Source organism: Hevea brasiliensis, chromosome 6 (genome assembly GCF_030052815.1).
Source record: "Hevea brasiliensis isolate MT/VB/25A 57/8 chromosome 6, ASM3005281v1, whole genome shotgun sequence".
NCBI lineage: Eukaryota > Viridiplantae > Streptophyta > Magnoliopsida > Malpighiales > Euphorbiaceae > Hevea > Hevea brasiliensis.
This window is the reverse complement of record NC_079498.1, coordinates 278,463-297,728: the sequence shown is the minus strand read 5'-3', so window position 1 is coordinate 297,728 and position 19,266 is coordinate 278,463. Positions and strand designations below refer to the sequence as shown.

Sequence of the window (19,266 nt, the reverse complement as noted above, 5' to 3'; positions counted from 1 at the left end):
CGAGAAAAATATACAAAAATATGGGGCAGTTTTAAATAGTCAAGATTCTGACCGTCTATTTACACATGCACTTCCTGATTGAATGCAATGCTCTCACGTGCAAGCCACGTCTCCTTCTCGTCTTTTTACACCGCTGCGCCTACGCAGCAGGCAGAAACCAATACTCATACTAATTCTCTTGCTTTTTCTTTTCCCTCTCAGTATCTCTGAAACAAAAGCCACCAAAATCTCCTTCCATCTATGTCCTTGTGTTTCTCGACACTTGCCAATCACTTTCTTTTCTTTCTACGACCTTCTTCATCTCTTTAGACTGAATCTTTGATTGCCAGTTGCTTTTATCCTTTGAGCAATTCAAGGCAACAAGTTTGGACTTGCCTAAAAGAGTATACTCAGATGGGTCACCGATATTGCAATATGGTCCTACTCCTATCATCTTTGCCCCTGATTCTCTCCTCCCCACAGATACTTTGAATTCTTTGCATTTTAAACCTTCCTGGTTTTCAAATCTTCGAAATCTTGAATTTTGGGCCAGCACCGATATCACTGCTGCTCATTTCTTGATTTCGTTTCCTATTTCCAAATCATGCCAATCTTAAAAATCTTGAAACCACAGACTATAGTTTAGTCGGTCAAAATCTTTGACTTGTTATATCTTTTTTTTCACACGCAATTCCAAGGAGTATGATCATCCATGAATCTCACACACTAGTCTCTCATTGCAACTCCATAATTCTTGCAAATCTTTCATGATCTTGTAAATACAATAACAAGAATGATGATCAGATAACATATATGCATTAGGCCTTAACCTTTTAGTCAACTCCCACTTATTTGCCAAAACTGAAATTGGGTCGTTGACAGTTGCATATATGGAGGCAAAAAGCAGAGAGCACTGCAAGATCAGAAAGCGAGGAAATTCATCTTCTTCCTCGTCCTCACTGATCCAAAAGTACAGATTCAAGCGAGCAATTCTGGTTGGGAAGAGAGGTGGGTCTACCACTCCTGTCCCAACGTGGAAAACAAGCACCAAATCTCCAACTTTATCAATGCCAAATGCAGAATCCACCAAGTGTCCACCCTCTCAAAGTGGGGGCAAAGCTAAAGAAGCTTCGGTTTCTGCAAGAAAATTGGCTGCTACTTTGTGGGAGATCAATAACATTCCTTCACCGAGAGTTAGAAAGGATTTAGAAACGGTAGCAGATACTAAAGAGCTGAGAAGCAGAGAAAAAGTTGCAAAGTTCCCACATTTGTCAGATCCATCTTACACTCCAATTCCAGAGGTTTTTCTTCTTTCGGGTGTCTTATATACACTTTAATTTGTTTTTGTATTATTAATCTATCTCACAAAAATCATTGTCTCTGGGTTGGGCAGAAGATGGATCGATCTAGAGGAAATGGTCATAGGAGAAGGGCATCATTTGCTAGAAAGAAATTTGGGGTGACTGATTATAATGTGGGAGGCTTGGACTCTGTTAGTAATGCAAGTTTGATGGAGGTATGTTACGTTACAAGTATAGTTTTGGGTCGTTTTCAAATAATGTTTCCCTGTTTGAAAATTTTGTAGCATGATTAGGATAGAACAGGGAACATGTCCTTAGTGCATGTTTTGTAATATGTCCCTGAAAATGGCTCCACCATCTGTAGCTTTCAAAACATTATCATTTCAAATGAATTTTCTTTTTCAAAAAATAACTGATAATTTATGTACTTCGAAAATGTTATATTCTTCCTATCAGAAAAGGGAAAGAAAAGTTCAATGCTTTTGAATTTCGATCACTGCATTTCAAAAGCTCTCATTTTGTATGCTTTTGTATTACCTGACAATCTTGAGGTTGTTTTAAGCAAGTGTTATAATTCCACAAAAATGCAGATTGAAACTCATACCAAGGGCAAGACTCACAAGGAATGTATAATTGGAATTAAAACCCGTTTGAAGGATGTTAGCAATGGCTTGACCACATCCAAAGAACTTCTGAAAGTTCTGAACCGTATCTGGAGTCTTGATGAGCAGCACTCTTCAGGCATGTCCCTTGTCTCAGCACTTCGTGTTGAGCTTGATCGAGCCCGCGTCCAGGTCGATCAATTGATTAAAGAACAGCGCTTTAACCGCAATGAGATCGAGTTCCTTTTGAAGCATTTTGAAGAAGAAAAGGCAGCTTGGAAAAGCAAAGAGCGAGATAGGATTCACAATGCCATAGCATGCATTGCAGAGGAGCTTGAAGTAGAGAAGAAATTAAGAAGACAGACAGAGAGGTTGAATAAGAAGCTTGGAAAAGAATTGGCAGATACAAAGGCATCTTTGTCACAGGCTTTGAAAGAGCTTGAGAGTGAGAAGAGGGCAAAGGAGATATTGGAGCAAGTCTGCGACGAGTTGGCCAGAGGCATTGGAGAAGACAGAGCTGAGGTCGAAGAATTGAAAAGAGAATCTGCAAAAGTTAGGGAGGAGATGGAAAAAGAAAGGGAAATGCTTCAGCTCGCTGATGTGTTGCGTGAAGAAAGGGTCCAGATGAAGCTCTCTGAAGCTAAATATCATTTCGAAGAGAAAAATGCAGCAGTTGAGAGGCTAAGAAATGAGCTTGAGTCCTACCTCAAGGAAAAAGTAGCAGGTAAAGAAAATGATCGTGACTCTCCAAATTATGAAAGAATTAAAGAGCTTGAGGCTTATTTGAAGGAGATACAAAATGGATCATCACAAAGGGCTGAGAAAGAAGCAAACGTTGGGGTAATAGAAAATGGAGAAGTTCATGATGGAGATGATTCAGCTGATAGCGATCTTCACTCCATTGAATTAAACATGGACAACATCAGCAAAAGCTACAAGTGGAGTTATGCTTGTGATAGTGATGCTTTAGATAATCTGAAGCGGGTCTCAGTAGATAGAGATTTTAAGGGGAGAAAGTCTATCTCTGAGAACATTCAATGGGGAAGCATCTGTTTGCAAAGAAAAAATTCCTATAGCATGGATGGTCCTGACTGGGATTTCATTAGTAAAAGTCAGGAAAAATCAGATGTGCTTGATAGGGAAAGATTATCTGAACTTGATTTGCATTCTCAGACACGGGATCCTGAAGATGAAATTATGCAATATAGATCAGTGAAAAGCCTTAGAGACCACGTTTTATCTAATTCTAAAAGGCAACCTATACAAAACTTTGCCAGTCCAACAAGGCAGTGGGAGCCTTTGCAGGATGCTGGAAGTGCGGTTTCAGATAGTTCACCAGTGCTGCAAGGTGATTTTTTGAAACCCTAGTTAGTGGGAACAAGAGGCGAACGCCGGACTTTAACAAGTTCAAGACATTAAACCCTTTACCTATCACATTTTGCTTGCAGAAATGTTGTGCTTGCATTTCCTTTCTTCGAGAAATGTTCAAAATCTCCCAGTAGCTAATTCATTTGTAAATAGAATCATATGCAAAAGCTGTATGAATCTTACTTGCCAAGAAGCACTTTATTTATGCTGTATGTGTTGGAATTTTGCTGGTGTGATCTTGTGTTTGGTTTATTTACAATATTGTTGCAGTGCTGTTTAGTTCATGAGAATGGATGAACCTTCCCCGAATCAATGTTGAAACATGTTGAGCCCTGTGACCTACAAATAATTTACATCCAAGAATACTGCTAAAACTATTAGTAAAATTAGGTTTATTTGATCAGAAATCCCTAAAATTCACTGACAAGCCTATCATAGACATAAGAAGGTGTCAAAGATTATGCCTTTTTGGTTCAAGAATAGCATATTGCAGTTAGCATGCCGATTGCCAGGTCAGTGCCGCTTTGAGTATAATTACTGAAGTCCATTATGTTAGAAATGATGTTTAATGACTCCTAACATTCATTTGACAATTCTTAATACATACATGTTAGAAAAAGTCTCCAAGAACAAGTTTGGTGAGCTTTGTCTGCATGCTAATTGCTAGGCTAGCTACAGTTGTAGTTTCACTTTTAATTTTTGTTTAAACTGAAAATAAAAATTCTTAGCTAATAATTTCCAACATCTGGTTTAGTTGCAAGCAGGGCCACAACTTGGCCATGTAGCTTCAGGGTTCATCTGTTTTGTCATGTATCAATTAGGGAAGCACATGGTTGGCTCCAACTAATGTGAATTATTGTGCATATATAATTAAAAAAAAAGAAACACCAACCTCTTTTAGATAAAAGGGTAAAGTTTGAAGGGATTGATTTACTGGGTTAAAAAAATAATATGAAGAATTTATTTATTTGTCAGATGAAAATATTTAAATATATATTTTTTTAAACAACAGTTATAACAATAATATTAAACAAATCTAGCATGTTAACACAAGCAAAATCCTCTATTATTTCTGCCCCTACTATTTTTTTTTAATTATGATATTCTTAATTTTAATTATATTAAAATGTATATAAAATGTTATATAATTATTTTTATTACATAAATACAGCTCCATCCCCTTCTTGTCCAGCATGGGTTAGATCCCATAGCAAAGGCAAACCCTTAAATCAGGTTTTTTTTTTTATTTCAAAATGCTCATTATTGCCCATTTTATAGAGATTTTAGCCAAAATCTTAATATAATCACTACAATAGAAAATTATTATTATTATCATTATTATTTCTTATCATATTAAAAATTTGGATGAAATTCTATTAAAATATAATAATACTGATCTTGTTATAATAATAATAAGATCATGTAGAGCATAGAATGATTTCACGAGAATGCCAACAGAAATGGATTGGCCTGTTGTGTTTGGCTTCTTTGGGAATGGAGGAGCAAGGCTTAGTGCAAGATTGGAATCTTGTGGCAGACATTATTGCTGCTATGACAGGCACGTAAATCTAACACATATATATAAATCGCATAATTACGTAGTATAAAAAAGATATAGAAAAGAGAGAAAAATAACATAAGATTTAACATAATTCAACCGTAAGGTCTACGTCTATGAGCAAGATAAGAGAAAAAGTTTCACTATGATAAAAAAGAGTAAAATACAATCACTTAGAACTCTCAAACTCTAACCTCAATGTGTTTCTCAAATATCTCACAACTCGCTAAGGACAGAATATTACAATATTTATATTGGTTCATACCGCGGGGGCGTTGTCCCCACACCCCCAAGAAGATCAATGGTAGGCTTTAGGCCCAAGCCTACTACCCTGTGCCTTTCGCTATCGTCACAGATCTCACTTTTTTCCCAGTTGGGTCGCAGCGCAAAATTTTTCAGGTCGGGTCACAAAAATCCATATTCATGAAAACATATCTAAATTTCAAGTTACATGAAAAATAACAATTGCTATTGATATATGACTGAGTATTCAGTTTAAATCAAAATTGAATTATTAAAATTGAATTATCATATTTTAAAAACCAAACCGAACCGAAATGGATGAAAAACTGAACTGAATCGCTCTATTTCGGTTCGATTCAGTTTGAACAAATCAGAATTTGAATTTAAATAAATTTTTTAATTTAGACTTTATTTGCAAGTTATTTGATCTGATTTTAACCTTGATTTGAACCTAATAATCATTAATAAATAAAATTAAATAATATATATATATATATATATATATATATATATATATATATATATATATATATATATAAAATTCATATAATTCATAAATTTTTTATAAAAATAAATTAATTTAAAAATCAATAAAGCAATTCGATTCGATTTGGTTTAATTACTTTTTTTCTCTTAAAAACCAAAGCGAATTGAAATAATCGAAATTCTTAAAATGCAAAATCGAATCGAACCGAATTATTTTAAATTCGAATTGAATTACCGAATTAAGACGTTTCAGTTCGATTTATTCAGTTAAAAGGGTGGCTACTTGAAAGAAAGGAAAAGATGAAAGTTATTTTGATGGAGCTCTTAAGTGTTGCTTCGGTGAAGCTGAATAATGGGCTGCTCTTGCGTGGCCTCTCGATTTCATGGGAAAGAAGATAAATGGCAATAGAAGAGGTCTAACAAGCTTGTTCCCTAATGCTGACTGCTGAAGTTAATGTAAATGGAAACTTCAGTCTGGTCAGGGACATCCGCAGGTTGATTAACCAATAAGTGCATGCTAATATTGCTCTGACCTTCCTCTTGGATTGCATTAGCTTGGGCAACCTCCTCCTGAAGCCATTAGAGATATTCTTTTCCAGGATATGATGGGTATAGCTTTAACTAGTATGCCTTAGTTGTTCGGATATCTTTCCCCTAGGGAGAAAAACAATCAAAGACCTCATCCTTCAGAAAATGAAGGATATGCAACTGATAATACAAAGCAGAGTCCAAAAGCAGTCAATTTTTAGGGCCTTCCAATATGGAAATTTCAAGTCAAGGTCAGTCGGCAAACATTAAGACAAAAGAATATGTTGTTGAAAAAAGAAAGAACTAAGAGCATTCTCATATTAATTCTTAGTTAATTTGTTATCATAATTTTACAACTTGCATCCAATAACTAGAAGAACACAAGATATTTTCCAAACAAGAAGAGACTCGTCAATAAAGGCAGATATGAGGCATTTACACCTCTGTAATGAAGATGGTGTTGCCCATTCAATTATTAGTGAAGGCAATTGCTTGCTGTCGCTGATAAGAGGGTAACTATCTATTAGAGCTTTCAGCTTTTGCAGCTGCTGATTTGAAGGTAACTGCATTTGTTGGATGGTCCCTTACAGTCAAGCTAAGAACTTCAGGCCTTGAACAATGCCTAACCACATCAAAGTCGAACTTTGCCCATGCTATTTCTCCAAGATCTAGGCATGATTTGATTTTTATCAAAATCAGAGCTCCAGTGGCAAAATGTAAACACAACCAAAATTAATCCTATGCTACAGTCAAGCAACATAAATGTAGCATAGGAGGATAGGAACACTCTCAATCATGATCTTCCAAAAGACATTCATATTTACAACAAAACTTACAGACATAGACAGGCACGGAAAGAAAATCTGGCCAATTAAATCATACTTTTTTAGATAATAGTTGAAGTTTGTGCCTTCCTTTTAACAGGCAACACTATAGCAGAATAGATAATGATACAGACTACTCTAGAATCAAACAATGAACAATGATATTAAGATACAGGTAGTAAGACTCTAAAATTGCATCATTTTCCTTCAAGATGTATTCTCTATCTCATGTTTTTGGAGTAACTTCCCATCCCAAAGTACCCTAGCCTCTATAATTTTCTTAATTGAAATATTTTAATCTTAAAAACATTAAACAAATTAAGTATTGCAGGAAATTCTGCAAATCAACAAAGTACTCAGTGCAGGTGATACTTTGATCTACAGAAACATATAAACTACAGAAAAATGAGAACAGTGGCATACCTAGGTCTGCTGAGATTAGTGCCTCCCCATCAAAACTGGGTCCCGCTAAAACAGTCCCCAAGGGTGAAATGATAACACTGCCTCCAGCACAGACAACAAAATCTGGTGTGAGGTCTTCTTCTATTCCAGAAAATATGTACTCTGGAGTAGGTGGGTAATCTTTCCTTCGGCAGAACTGATTAGCAGATAGCACAAAACATCCACCTTCAAGAGCAATGTGCCTCATTGTTGCTTGCAAGTGTCTCTGGCATCCGCAGTTGGTGCACGATATATCTCAACGCCTAAACAATAAATTATCACAAAGTAAGATGGGATGGGATAAAAGATTAGGGTATAATTGTTAAGGGTATAAAGAATAGAGCTGTCTAATTCCAGCCAAACAAAAATGTTATGCATTTCATAATCATATGTCAAGCAAAATAATGCATGCTTTCAACCACAATCACCTTGGTGCAGAGCACCTCAATTATTGAGATGTAATTACAAGGACTGCATATCATTTAACAGCACAAACCTAAACAGATGTTATGGATATAAGAGATCTTGGCTACAGTTGATTCTTACACTCCAACTTTACAGGACTAAATATGCAAAAAGTGAATAGAAGTATACGAAAGGCAGGAGACAGAATAATGAATATTAGGGCGAGAGGGCGAGCGAGCAGGAGGAGAGAGCCTTTTGAAGAGAGGCGCTATAACCTTCAGCGAAAGAGTAATCTAAAAACTAAGGCAATAGAATACTCCCTGCCTAGCAGGGGAGAGGCGAGGCGAGGCGAGGCGAGAGCCTTTTTGAAGCGAGGCGCTATAACCTTAATTGTTTAAATTATATATATATATATATACTTTTAAATAGTTGATAAGTAAAAAAACATATTAAAAAGAAAAAAATATGATTTACACTATGTTTATATCTAAATAAAAGTGCATAACCGTATTTCCAAATTTAATATAAGATACAAAGGAAAGTATGAGACTCAGATAAGAGAAAAAAAAAATGCAGCATATAATATTTTTTTTTAAGTATAAGATACAAGTGAAAGTATGAGATCAGAAATTAAAATATATAGCATAAGTAAAAACATACATAATAATAAGAGATGTTAAAAAAAAAAAATAATCATATATTTTTTTTTAGATGTGTATATGAAAAAGTGACGCTATAAAATTATACATAATAAATAAAAATTAGAAATAAGTCATAAGTCACATAATAGAAAATATAAATTATAGAAGTTCGGACATTAATACATAAAAATAAGTTGTAAGTCATAATAAACAAAATGCAATAAGTACATAAAAACTTATAACTAAAACTACTCATAATCAAGATTTCCAAAATCATCTTCATTTTCAACAACGGCCATCACAAATTCTTTCTCCTCTTCATCATCAAGGATGGATCTGCTGCATTGAGGCCAGGCCTGATGATGATGGGGTTTCGGTGGTGGTGTTGATCTTTTGCTCGATCGAATCATAACGATTTGGACTCCAACGCTTCTACCAACATCACCCTGTGTCAAATACGTTCCCAACTGATGAAGGATGCACCTCTCTACGAGGCCTAAATGATGATGGGGGTTTTGGTGGGTGGTGTTTGTCTTCTGACGGATCTCGATTCGATTCGATTTTGGAAAAAACTCGGCTCTACCAACATCACCCCAGTCAAATCGTTATTCATGAAAACAAGAGAATCATCATCATCATCATCCCCATCACCTTTTCTAATTCACCAAGCAACCATTCATTACTCTCATCAATATTTGCCAAATCAATATGTGTTGTGATATCCCAAAAAAAGTGTGTGTGTGTGCAACGCCTCTATTGTACTTCATATATATAAAATTGTCAAGCGTTCTTAAAAAAAAGATTTCTTTTCTTACTATGAAGTCATTCATTTATTTTACAAGAACAAATAAGTTAAACTTCAAACTCAAAAGGTTCAAGATAAAATAACAAATTAAGATATATATATATATATATATATATATATATATATATATCTATATATATATATTACATGCTCAAAAATACTCCAATTTTTTTTTGCAACTTCACTACTACATGTTAGACTAACCCCTACAAAAAAAAACTTTTGTAGGTTTGTTGAAGAGAACCATATTTTTTCCCCAAGCGGCTATTAAAATATAGAATCAATGATTGTTAAATTCATGATATAAATTAATAAATGAGCAAAATGAAAAATTAATAAGAATTAAATTAATAACGATTTGGTTTTTTTTGTTCTTGCTAATATAGAAGGAAAAAAAAAAAAGGTCCTCGCAGTACCTTGTATTTCTCAATTTCATCAAGAATTATATCAACTTTTGCTGAATTTTTTCCATTTTATGAATGCATGAAAGCAATCTGTATTTGACCTCTTCATCGATTCAATTCTCATCTTATTTGGATAAAAAATTCATGATTCAAAAGTATCCAAAGAAGATGCAAAGGATGATGCAATTGAAGTGACCATCTCGCATCAATAATCTCAAAAATCTTGTATGTTCTTCTCATTGCCATTTGTGAGTTGGCAATGGCTTCTTTAGCCCTGCTTTATTCTCTTCATTGCCATTTGAGAGAGTTGGCAATGGCTTTTAGCCCTATCCATGGCTTCATAAATATATCCCATATTTTTTTTTTTTTTTTTTATCATCACAAGCACAACACAAACAAGAAGAGGAGAAACCTTAGATAAACAAACAACATGATTCAAAAAAACTCAAGAAAAACCTCTTTCCTTTTTTTTTTTTTTCTCTCTTAGCCCATTTACTAGTTGTCCAACTTTTCGAAGTAAACATTTTTCTAATGTTGGCTTTTGAAGATGAATCCTTCCCATTAGTAAACTTCCACAACATATTTAGAACTCAAAGAGCCATATATATGAAAAACCAAGCTCAAACGACTTTGCAGAATGTTTCTTTGAAAACATGGATCTTAAAGATATCCTCCAACATCAAATCTATACAATGAGCATGCACATGAGTGAGTAGATAGAAAAAAAAAAAATTGCCAATATTCTCTCTGTCATAAACAAGTAGAAAAATTCATTCCATTAATAATAAAAATAAAATGATATTTTTTTAGTAATATAAAAATTAAATAAAATTTATTTAACAAAATATTATTTGATGCATTTATAGAATAACTTGAACTACTTTTTTAGGATTATTTCTTTCAGCAAACATTATTTGATGCATTATCTGTAACAACTTGAACTACTTTTCGGGATCAATTTCCATCAATTCTTTCTATCAAACTAGCAAACAAATGCATTGTCTTTGATTCATCACTTGCATCAACTGATTTAATAAATACACTTCCTTTTTGGACTATTACAGAGATTAATCAAGGTTCTCCCTTTTCTATCTATCCATCCATTACACATCAATGTACATTCATAATTTTCCCATTCTTCTTTATGAGACTCGAGAAGATCATTTATGATTTGCACTTCTTTGTTAAGTACCGAACTCTAACCTCATGAAAACTTGGAGGTTTCATTTCTTTCCCATAATTTCCTTTGCTCATCATTTCCCCAAAGCTACATAATTCACAAGATTAAAAGCTATTCCTACATCATACATCCATCATATGGGCACACACACACACCTCAGCTCTCTTTAACTTTTTTTTTTTTTATTTTTTCAAATCAATAATTTTTTTTTTTTTTTTTTCAAAACAACAAGGTCTAAAAAAAAATAGCCAATAGCCCTCTACTACTGGTGGGTGGGTAAACTTTTTTTTTTTAAGCACTAGTAATTGTGAACTTCCAAATTTTGCCTTTTCTCTTTCACGCCAATTTCTTGCATCAACTCTTCCTCTTCCTCATTTTCATCTAATCCCGGTACTTCAACATCATCAAATTTAGGTGGTCTTTCCATATTCATAATTGATTTTGCTCTCTTTTTTTTTAAAAAAAAATTCATTTTGATTTTTCACATCTCTGACATTTTTTTGGACAAAATTACATTTTTGTAACTCCAAAGAAGATGTTGCTTGATTCTATTAATTCCTCCTTTATAAACTTTCATACAGTACATGCATTGAAGATCATTGGTATTGTTTTCACTAACTTGAATTACATGTGCCTATTCTGGGTCCGTTCTTCTACTACTAGCAGAAGATCCAGATGTATTATTCTTATCACCCATTTATAATCTAACAAAAAAATTAACAAGAATAAAAAATAAATTAATTAACAACAAATTAACAATATCCAATATAAATTAAATAAGTAATTAACAAGAATAATAAGTAAAAAGTAAAAGAGTAAACTAATTAACAATGCCCATATAAATTAAACAATTAATTAATAAGAACAAAAAGTAAAATCATAAATTAACAATGCCTATATAAATTAAACAATTAATTAATAAGAACAAAAAGTAAAATCATCAAATTAATAATAAATTAATAATACCATATAAAATAAACAACTAATGTCTAATTAACAAGACAAAAGTAAAACTAACTAATCTAACAACTAATTAACAATGATAAGAAGTAAAAAGTAAACTAATTAACAACAAAGTAATAATGTCCATATAGATTACACAATAGAAAAATAATCAAATTAACAATAAATTAATAATACCCATATAAAATAAACATCTAATATCTAATTAACAAGAAAAAAGTAAAATTAATCAAATTAAAACTAATTAACAATAATAACAAGTAAAAGGTAAACTAATTAATAATAAATTAACAATACCCATATAAATTAAACAATTAATTAACAATAATAAAAAGATAAAAAATTAAATTAACAATAAATTAATAATACCTATATAAAATAAATAAATAATTAATAAATAATGTCTAATTAACAAGACAAAAAGTAAAACTAATCAAATTAATAAGAATAACAAATAAAAATTAAACTAAATACCAACAAATCAACAATACTCATATTAATTAATCAACTAATTAAACAAGAATACAAAGTAAAATAATCAATTTACCAATAGCCAAAAAATTTAAATAATTAATTAACAAAAATAAAATAATTAAATAAATAAATAAATAAATAAATAATAATAGCTAATTAATTAAAAGGAGGAGAAGGAAAAAAAAAAAAGAAAATAAGAAGAGAGAGAGAGAGAAGGAGAGAAAAAAAAAAAAAAAAAAAAAAAAAAGGAAAGGGGAAAAGAAAGGGGAGTGAGATCGAAGAGAGAGAAGCAGAGAGTAAAAAAGAAAAGAGAGAGAAAAAAAAAAAAAAAAAGGGAGGAGATCGAAACGTAGCAAGCGCACAGCAAGGGGAAAGAAAAAAAAAAAAAGGAAGGAGAGAGAGAGAGACAGGAGGTGAGAGGAGAAAAAAAAAAAAAGAAAAAAAGAAAGGGACATAAGAGAGAGAGAGAGAGATCGAAGCGGGAGAAGAAGAAGAAGAAGAAGAAGAAGAGAGAGAGAGAGAGAGAGACAGAGAGAGAGAGAGAGTACCTGTTGTCGTCGTGTCGTGAAGAGAGTCGTTGTGTGATGAAAAAAAAAGCGTGAGGGTGAGGAGAAAAGTGTCTCTCTGGTGGAATGATGTCATCAGTGCACGCAGTACGCAGATAGGTTTATTGACTTTTTAATTTAAAAAAAAAAAAAAAAAAAAAAAAAAAAAAGCTTGCTCTTTCGTCGCGCCGCGCCGCGCGCGCTCTGCGCCCGCCGCCTCTCTCACCGCTCCTCCTCCCAAGCAGCGAGCACGCGTTCGGGCGAGGCAGCGCGCGCCTCGCCTCGCCTGGGCGCCTTTGATAACACTGGAATAGATGAAAGTAAATGTGTCATTTTTGTCTGCTTAATACAACTCAACTCAACTAAACCTTTATCCCAAAAATTTGGGGTCGGCTATATGGATTGACTTTCTTTACTTTAAATGATTTTGGGTTAAATCCTCAGAAATGTATAATGCTTCTAGGTCATGTTGTGCTACTCTCCTCTAAGTCAATTTAGGTCTACCATTTTCTTTTTTTCTATCCTCTAACCTAATGTGCTCTACTTGTCTAACTGGAGCCTCCGTATGTCTATACTTCACATGACTAAATCACCTCAATCTCCCTTCTCTCAACTTATCCTCAATTGGCACCACTCCTACATTTTTTTTAATACTCTCATCACGGACTTTATTTAGTCTCGTATGATCACTCATACAACTTAACATTTTCATCTCTGCAACTCTTATCTTAGACGCATACGACTCCTTCAGTGCCCAACACTCACTACCATCGCATGGCTGTACGGTAAAATTTTCCTTTCAACTTATTGGGAATCTTGCGATTATATAAAACTCTCATGGCACGTCTCCACTTCAACCATCCGGCTTTAATCCTATAACTAACATCCTCCTCACATCCCACATCTACTTGAAAGACTGAGCTGAGATATTTATAGTGACTACTTTGGGACAGTACCACTCCATACAAACTAACTGCTTCCCTATCACCAGTTTGGCCTTCATTGAACTTGCAGTGCATGTATTCTGTCTTCGTTCTACTTAACTTAAAGCCTTTTGACTCTAGAGTACTTCTCCAAAACTATAGCTTTCTACTGACTCCTCGCGTCTCATCTATCAGAACAATATCATCCGCAAATATTATGCACTAAGGAATACTCTTTTGTATATGTTTCGTCAATTCATCTAAAACTAATGTACAAAGGTAAGAGCTTATAGCTGATCCTTGGTGTAATCTAATTGAGATCGGAAAATCTCGTGTCCCCTTTCACTGTGCACACAATAGTAGTTGCTCCTTCATACATATCTTTTAACATTTGTATGTACCTAATAGATACCCTCTTTTGTTCTAACACACTCTATAAGACATCTCTTGGAACACTATCATAAGTCTTCTCAAAATCAATAAAAACCATGTGTAGATCTCTATATTTCTCCATCAAGCTTCTAATGAGAAAGATCGCTTCCATAGTTGAATGACCAGGCATGAAGCCAAATTGATTGAGAGAGATAGAAGTATCATGATGTAGTCGATGCTACACAACTCTCTCCCACAACTTCATAGTATGGCTCATGAGTTTAATTCCCCTATAGTTCGAGCAACTCTATATGTCTCCCTTATTTTTAAAAATAGGTACTAAAATACTCTTCCTCCATTCATCAAGCATTTTCTTTGAGTTTAGAATCTTATTAAATAATTTAGTTAACCATGCCACTCTCATATCTCCCAAACACTTTCACAATTCAATTGGTATTCTATCGGGTCCACAGGCTTTACCCACTTTCATTCTCTTAACTACTTCCTTTACTTATAAAGATCTAATCCTTACAGTATAATTCACATTCTTTTCTATTGTTCTATAGTCTATATTCACGCTATTACCATTTTGACTATTATTAAAGAGATCATTAAAATAATTTCTCCATCTTTCTTTAATATCCTCATCTTTTACCAATACTTTTCCTTCTTTATCCTTAATACACCTAACTTGATTGAGATTTTGACATTTTCTTTCTTTCTTCTTTGCTAATTTATAAATATCTTTCTCCCATTTTTTAGTTTCAAGTTTCTCATATAACTTTTTAAAGGCTTGTGCTCTTGCTTGACTAACTGTCTTTTTTGCCTCTTTTTTTGCTATCTTATACTATTCATATGCCTCATTATTATCACATTTAGGTAATTTCTTATACCATTCCCTTTTTCTCTTCATTGCCTTTTGTACTTTCCCATTCCACTACCATCTCTCTTTTGAGGGTGGTCCATGTCCTTTAAACTCTCTAAGTCGAGAAGCTCATTTTTGAACTTCACTTGCTTTACTCCTCTGAACTCCCACTACTTTGTTCGAGCTACACTATTTCTTCTGACCTTACTTGAATTGTTCCTAAACTTGACATCCAAGACCACTAACCGATGTTGACTTGTTAAAGTCTCTCCTGGAATGACCTTGCAATCCTTGCATAGAGCTCTATTTGTCTTCCTGATTAAGAGAAAGTCGATTTGGCTTCTATGTTGCCCACTTTTGAAAGTCACTAAATGTGAATCTCTTTTTATAAAGTAAGTATTTGCTAGTATTAGGTCGTATGCCATAGTAAAATTCAGGATGCTTTTTTCCTCCTCATTTTGACTGCCAAAGCCAAAACCTCCATGAACATTCTCATAACCTTGCCTATCACTTCCTACATGTCCATTCAAATCTCCACCAATGAAAATATTCTCTTTATTCGGTATGCTTTGTATTAAATCATCCATATCTTCCCAAAACCTTTGTTTACTCTCACTATCTAGTTCTATTTGTGGGGCATAAGCACTAACTACATTTATTGTTTCTCCTTCTAGTACTAGCTTTACTAGTATAATTCTATCTCCTACTCTTTTCACAGCTATTACAGCGTCTTTCAATATCCTGTCTATGATTATGCCCACTCCGTTCTTATTTCTCTCTTTTCCGGTAAACCACAATTTGTAAACCACTTTCTTGCTTTTCTCTCCTACTCATTTACTCTCCTGAGTGCAAGCAATATTCACCCTTCTCCTTTCCAAGGTATCCACAAGCTCCATTAATTTTCCTGTAAGTGATCCAAGTTTCCAAGTACCAACCCTGATCCTCCTTCTATCCTGTTCCTTCCTAATTTGTCTCATTCTATGATATCTTCTATTATTTTCTATGTCTATCTTGTATTTTGTTCTACAATCTATTCTACTATCTGTCCTATGGACTAACTTCTTTACCCACACCTGTCCATAATGTGGGAACCTTGCTCACTTAACACCACACCCGGGAGCCAGTATGGCACGTCGTTTTCGGTGAATGCCTTACACCTTTGCATATTTCTCACTACACCTGGTGAACGCCTGATACTGCAGAAAGCCAAAGAGCAATTCTAGAGCATGGGCATAGGCTTTGGAGCTGAATCACATTACTGATACACATTTCAAAGAAATCTTAGCAAAGCCTTAGTAAGTGAAGAGAGGGAGAGAGAAGAGCGGAACATTAATATACATAAAATAAAAAAGGATCAAAGCTAAGAACTTAACCAGGACACAGCACAGTATTAACCTTGAACTTGTTGTACAACATGACTGGATAAAATTGCCATTTCTAGTGAGGATTCAATGCTTATATTAACAGGCACGCATAAATCACAAATGCATAATAGTAAAGTAGGCATGCAACACAATCATAACGAAAAGTGTGAACCTAGGGATAGACACCTGATTACATTAAGCATAAAGTACACACATGAAGTAATTGTCTGACAAACTACCAATCTACAGAGGAGCTATCTTTCATATGATGCAGAATTCCTGTCCTTCGCACATGCTCACAAAAGGTTCAAGCATAAAATGGGAAGAAGGCAGACGCATACAACACATGAGATAAAGGAAAAGCCATAAGATAAATCCTCCAACTTTGTGTAGAAGAGGACAAAAATTCATAAAACAAGCACCATGACTATTGACAAATGATAATTGATAGCAATTGCTGATATGGTCTTATAATGATATTAATAAGGTAACTGGATTGTTTGATTAAAATAGCTTACCTTTACTATACATAGCTGTCCTCAGAAGTGGCATTCTATTTTCCTAACAAATGGCGCCACCAATTTTCCCAATTGGACTGTCAATAACAGGAATTGTTGACCCATCTCCAAATCCCCAAACTATACGCTCGGTGCCTGTTGGCATGAGTTTTCGATGCTTTCCCAGGTAATGACCTTGAGAATCAAAGAACAGCATAGTGCAATAGAGAGTATATCCATCCCTCTCTATTACAGCCATCACTAAATATACCTTGTACTTTCCAGCCATAGTGGCCAAGCGATCCACTTCATGACCTGCAATTATTAGAATCTTAGTTATCCATATGAAGATTCATGAAAAGCTTAAATTAAAGTCCACAAGTTATGAAGATGATGAGGTAATTGGTTTGTTTTTAGAAGATGCAAAGAAATTTAGGCTCCATTTGTTTTAAGACAATAAATTGTCCGTGAAAAATATCTTGTGGAAAATATTTTTAAAAAAATATAAATTATTTTCTGTTGTTTAGTAAGATATTAAAAATTAATTAGAAAAAAAAATAGCATTGATTAGCCAAAAGCCTAAGTGGTAAATAATAATAATAATAATAATAATAATAACAACAATAATAATGATAAGAATTGAGGAAAATGAATCTGTAGTTTTTCAATGTCCAGACAAATGAACTCCTCCACATAAAACATGTATGATATTTTTCTAAAAAACGTCTTTTTTTTTTTTTTTTTTTTTAACAAAGGGAGCCTTAGAATCAAATCCATGCTCATCCTATGAACAGTGAATAGAAAAGATGTTCAATTTCCAGCTGTTTGTATTATTAAAGAAAATAAAAGAAAAAGAGAACAATAGAACACAATAGTCCTCCTTCCTTTAAGAATGATATGAATGGAATTGCAGAAAGAGTTGATTAGGACAAAAAAAAAAAAAAAGTAGAAAGCATGGAAGCAGCGATAGTAAAAAGAAAAGTTACCAGTGACATCAATGGCTGCAGCATGATACTTGCGGAACTCTTCTCTGCCTTTGGGAGTTCTGTTACCAATGGGAGCACCAAAAATAGAACCACGAGGGTAACCGCCAACAAATGCTTCGGGAAACACAACCAGCTGGGATCCGTATCCAGCTGCTTCTGCCAATAATCTCTCTGCCTTATCTGCATCCAAGCATGCGTAAGATTTAGATAGAAAAAAATTGTTGAAGCAGCGGGTGCACGTAGAATAAGTTTTGAATCGTGGTAAATTATTAATTTTAAAGTATTAATTATTTTTATTAAATTGTTATAAGTTTATAATAATATATTTATATGATATAATAAAATCTGAAACCTGTAGATAGTAATTCTTGAAGATTTCTCTTAAAAACTCATTATATGAATCAAACTTAGAGAGAGTAAAAGAAAAGAAGAAGAAGAAATAGAAGTAGTATATTAAAACTCATTCATATTTATAAATGATGAAAAGTCATAGCTATTTTAGAGAAATATATCTATTTATTTTCAATAGATATGACTATTTATTTAAATTGGTATATCTTCTAACAGATTTGATTATCGTTTGTTAAAAGATATATCTTCATCTATTTATTAACAAACGTATATGTTCGTAATTTATTTATGAAAATTAAAATAAGATAATTATTTTATTTCACACACATACGTGCCATAACCAAATAATATATATATATATGATTTTATATATATTTTCACTTTGTCCTTTTCATGTATTTCAACAATGTACGAATTCTTTCTCTCTCTATTATCTAACTGTTGACCCCATGTAGCTCAAAATAAGCATTGATTTTGATGATAACAAAACTCAACTAGAATCTATCTAACTCAATTTCAAGTGATGTGTAGATTCTTTATCTTATTCATAAAAAAATCTTTGAAGTTGCATCTAAGGAGGAAGGGCACTCAAAAGCATCTCAAGATGAATCTAAGTTGAGAAAGAACAAGATTATGAAAGCTAAGACTCAAGTTGAAGGTATAAAAGTCATAGAGTTTGGAATTGAGTTTTAGGATTTGTGTAAAAAGAATAGATGAAAGTTTTAATTAATTGGAGCTCAAAATTAATTTTTCTTTCAATTACTTTATAAAATTTTGTCTTATCATAACCTTGGATATTTCTATTGGAATATATATTTTCCTCAAGGTCTAAATCAGATTTCTAAAAATTAATTTTTTTTTGAAAAATTTGAAACAGGTATCTAGTAAATTAGTTTGCTAAAATATTAGTTTGTTAATGTTTTTGTTAAAATTATAGTTTGCTAACTAGTTTGCTACAGTTGCCAAAATTTTATTAGTTTCTAAATGATCAGAGTTATTATACTTCGTGCAAAAGACAAAATAACGGCTAATTTGCCTAAAATAATGTGTGTAACATTCTAAAAGGTTTCAAACAGTTTAAAATGATTTGGGATTATAAATGCACTTTCTTTACTTCATTTTACACTTAATGAAAGTCTACAATTGCTCTCCAATATTGAT

The 19,266-nt window shown here is 33.3% G+C and overlaps 1 protein-coding gene and 1 pseudogene across 2 annotated transcripts; one reads left to right on the top strand and one right to left on the bottom strand.

Annotated features, from left to right (window-relative positions):
- Positions 1-86: 86 nt before the first annotated feature.
- On the top strand, positions 87-3,462 carry LOC110663108 (uncharacterized protein At5g41620). 2 transcript variants are annotated; one of them, XM_058148100.1, is made up of 3 exons: positions 87-1,280; positions 1,373-1,495; positions 1,871-3,462. In XM_058148100.1, exons 1-3 carry the CDS (start codon positions 870-872, stop codon positions 3,248-3,250), a joined length of 1,914 nt encoding a protein of 637 aa, XP_058004083.1. In that variant the 5' UTR covers positions 87-869; the 3' UTR covers positions 3,251-3,462. The 2 variants fall into 2 exon arrangements, with proteins under 2 accessions (XP_058004083.1, XP_058004084.1); XM_058148101.1 differs by having other exon boundaries at positions 133-1,280; positions 1,376-1,495.
- A 2,887-nt stretch (positions 3,463-6,349) lies between these two features.
- On the bottom strand, positions 6,350-17,354 carry LOC110663107 (bifunctional nitrilase/nitrile hydratase NIT4A-like; annotated as a pseudogene).
- Between the last annotated feature and the right edge of the window lie 1,912 nt (positions 17,355-19,266).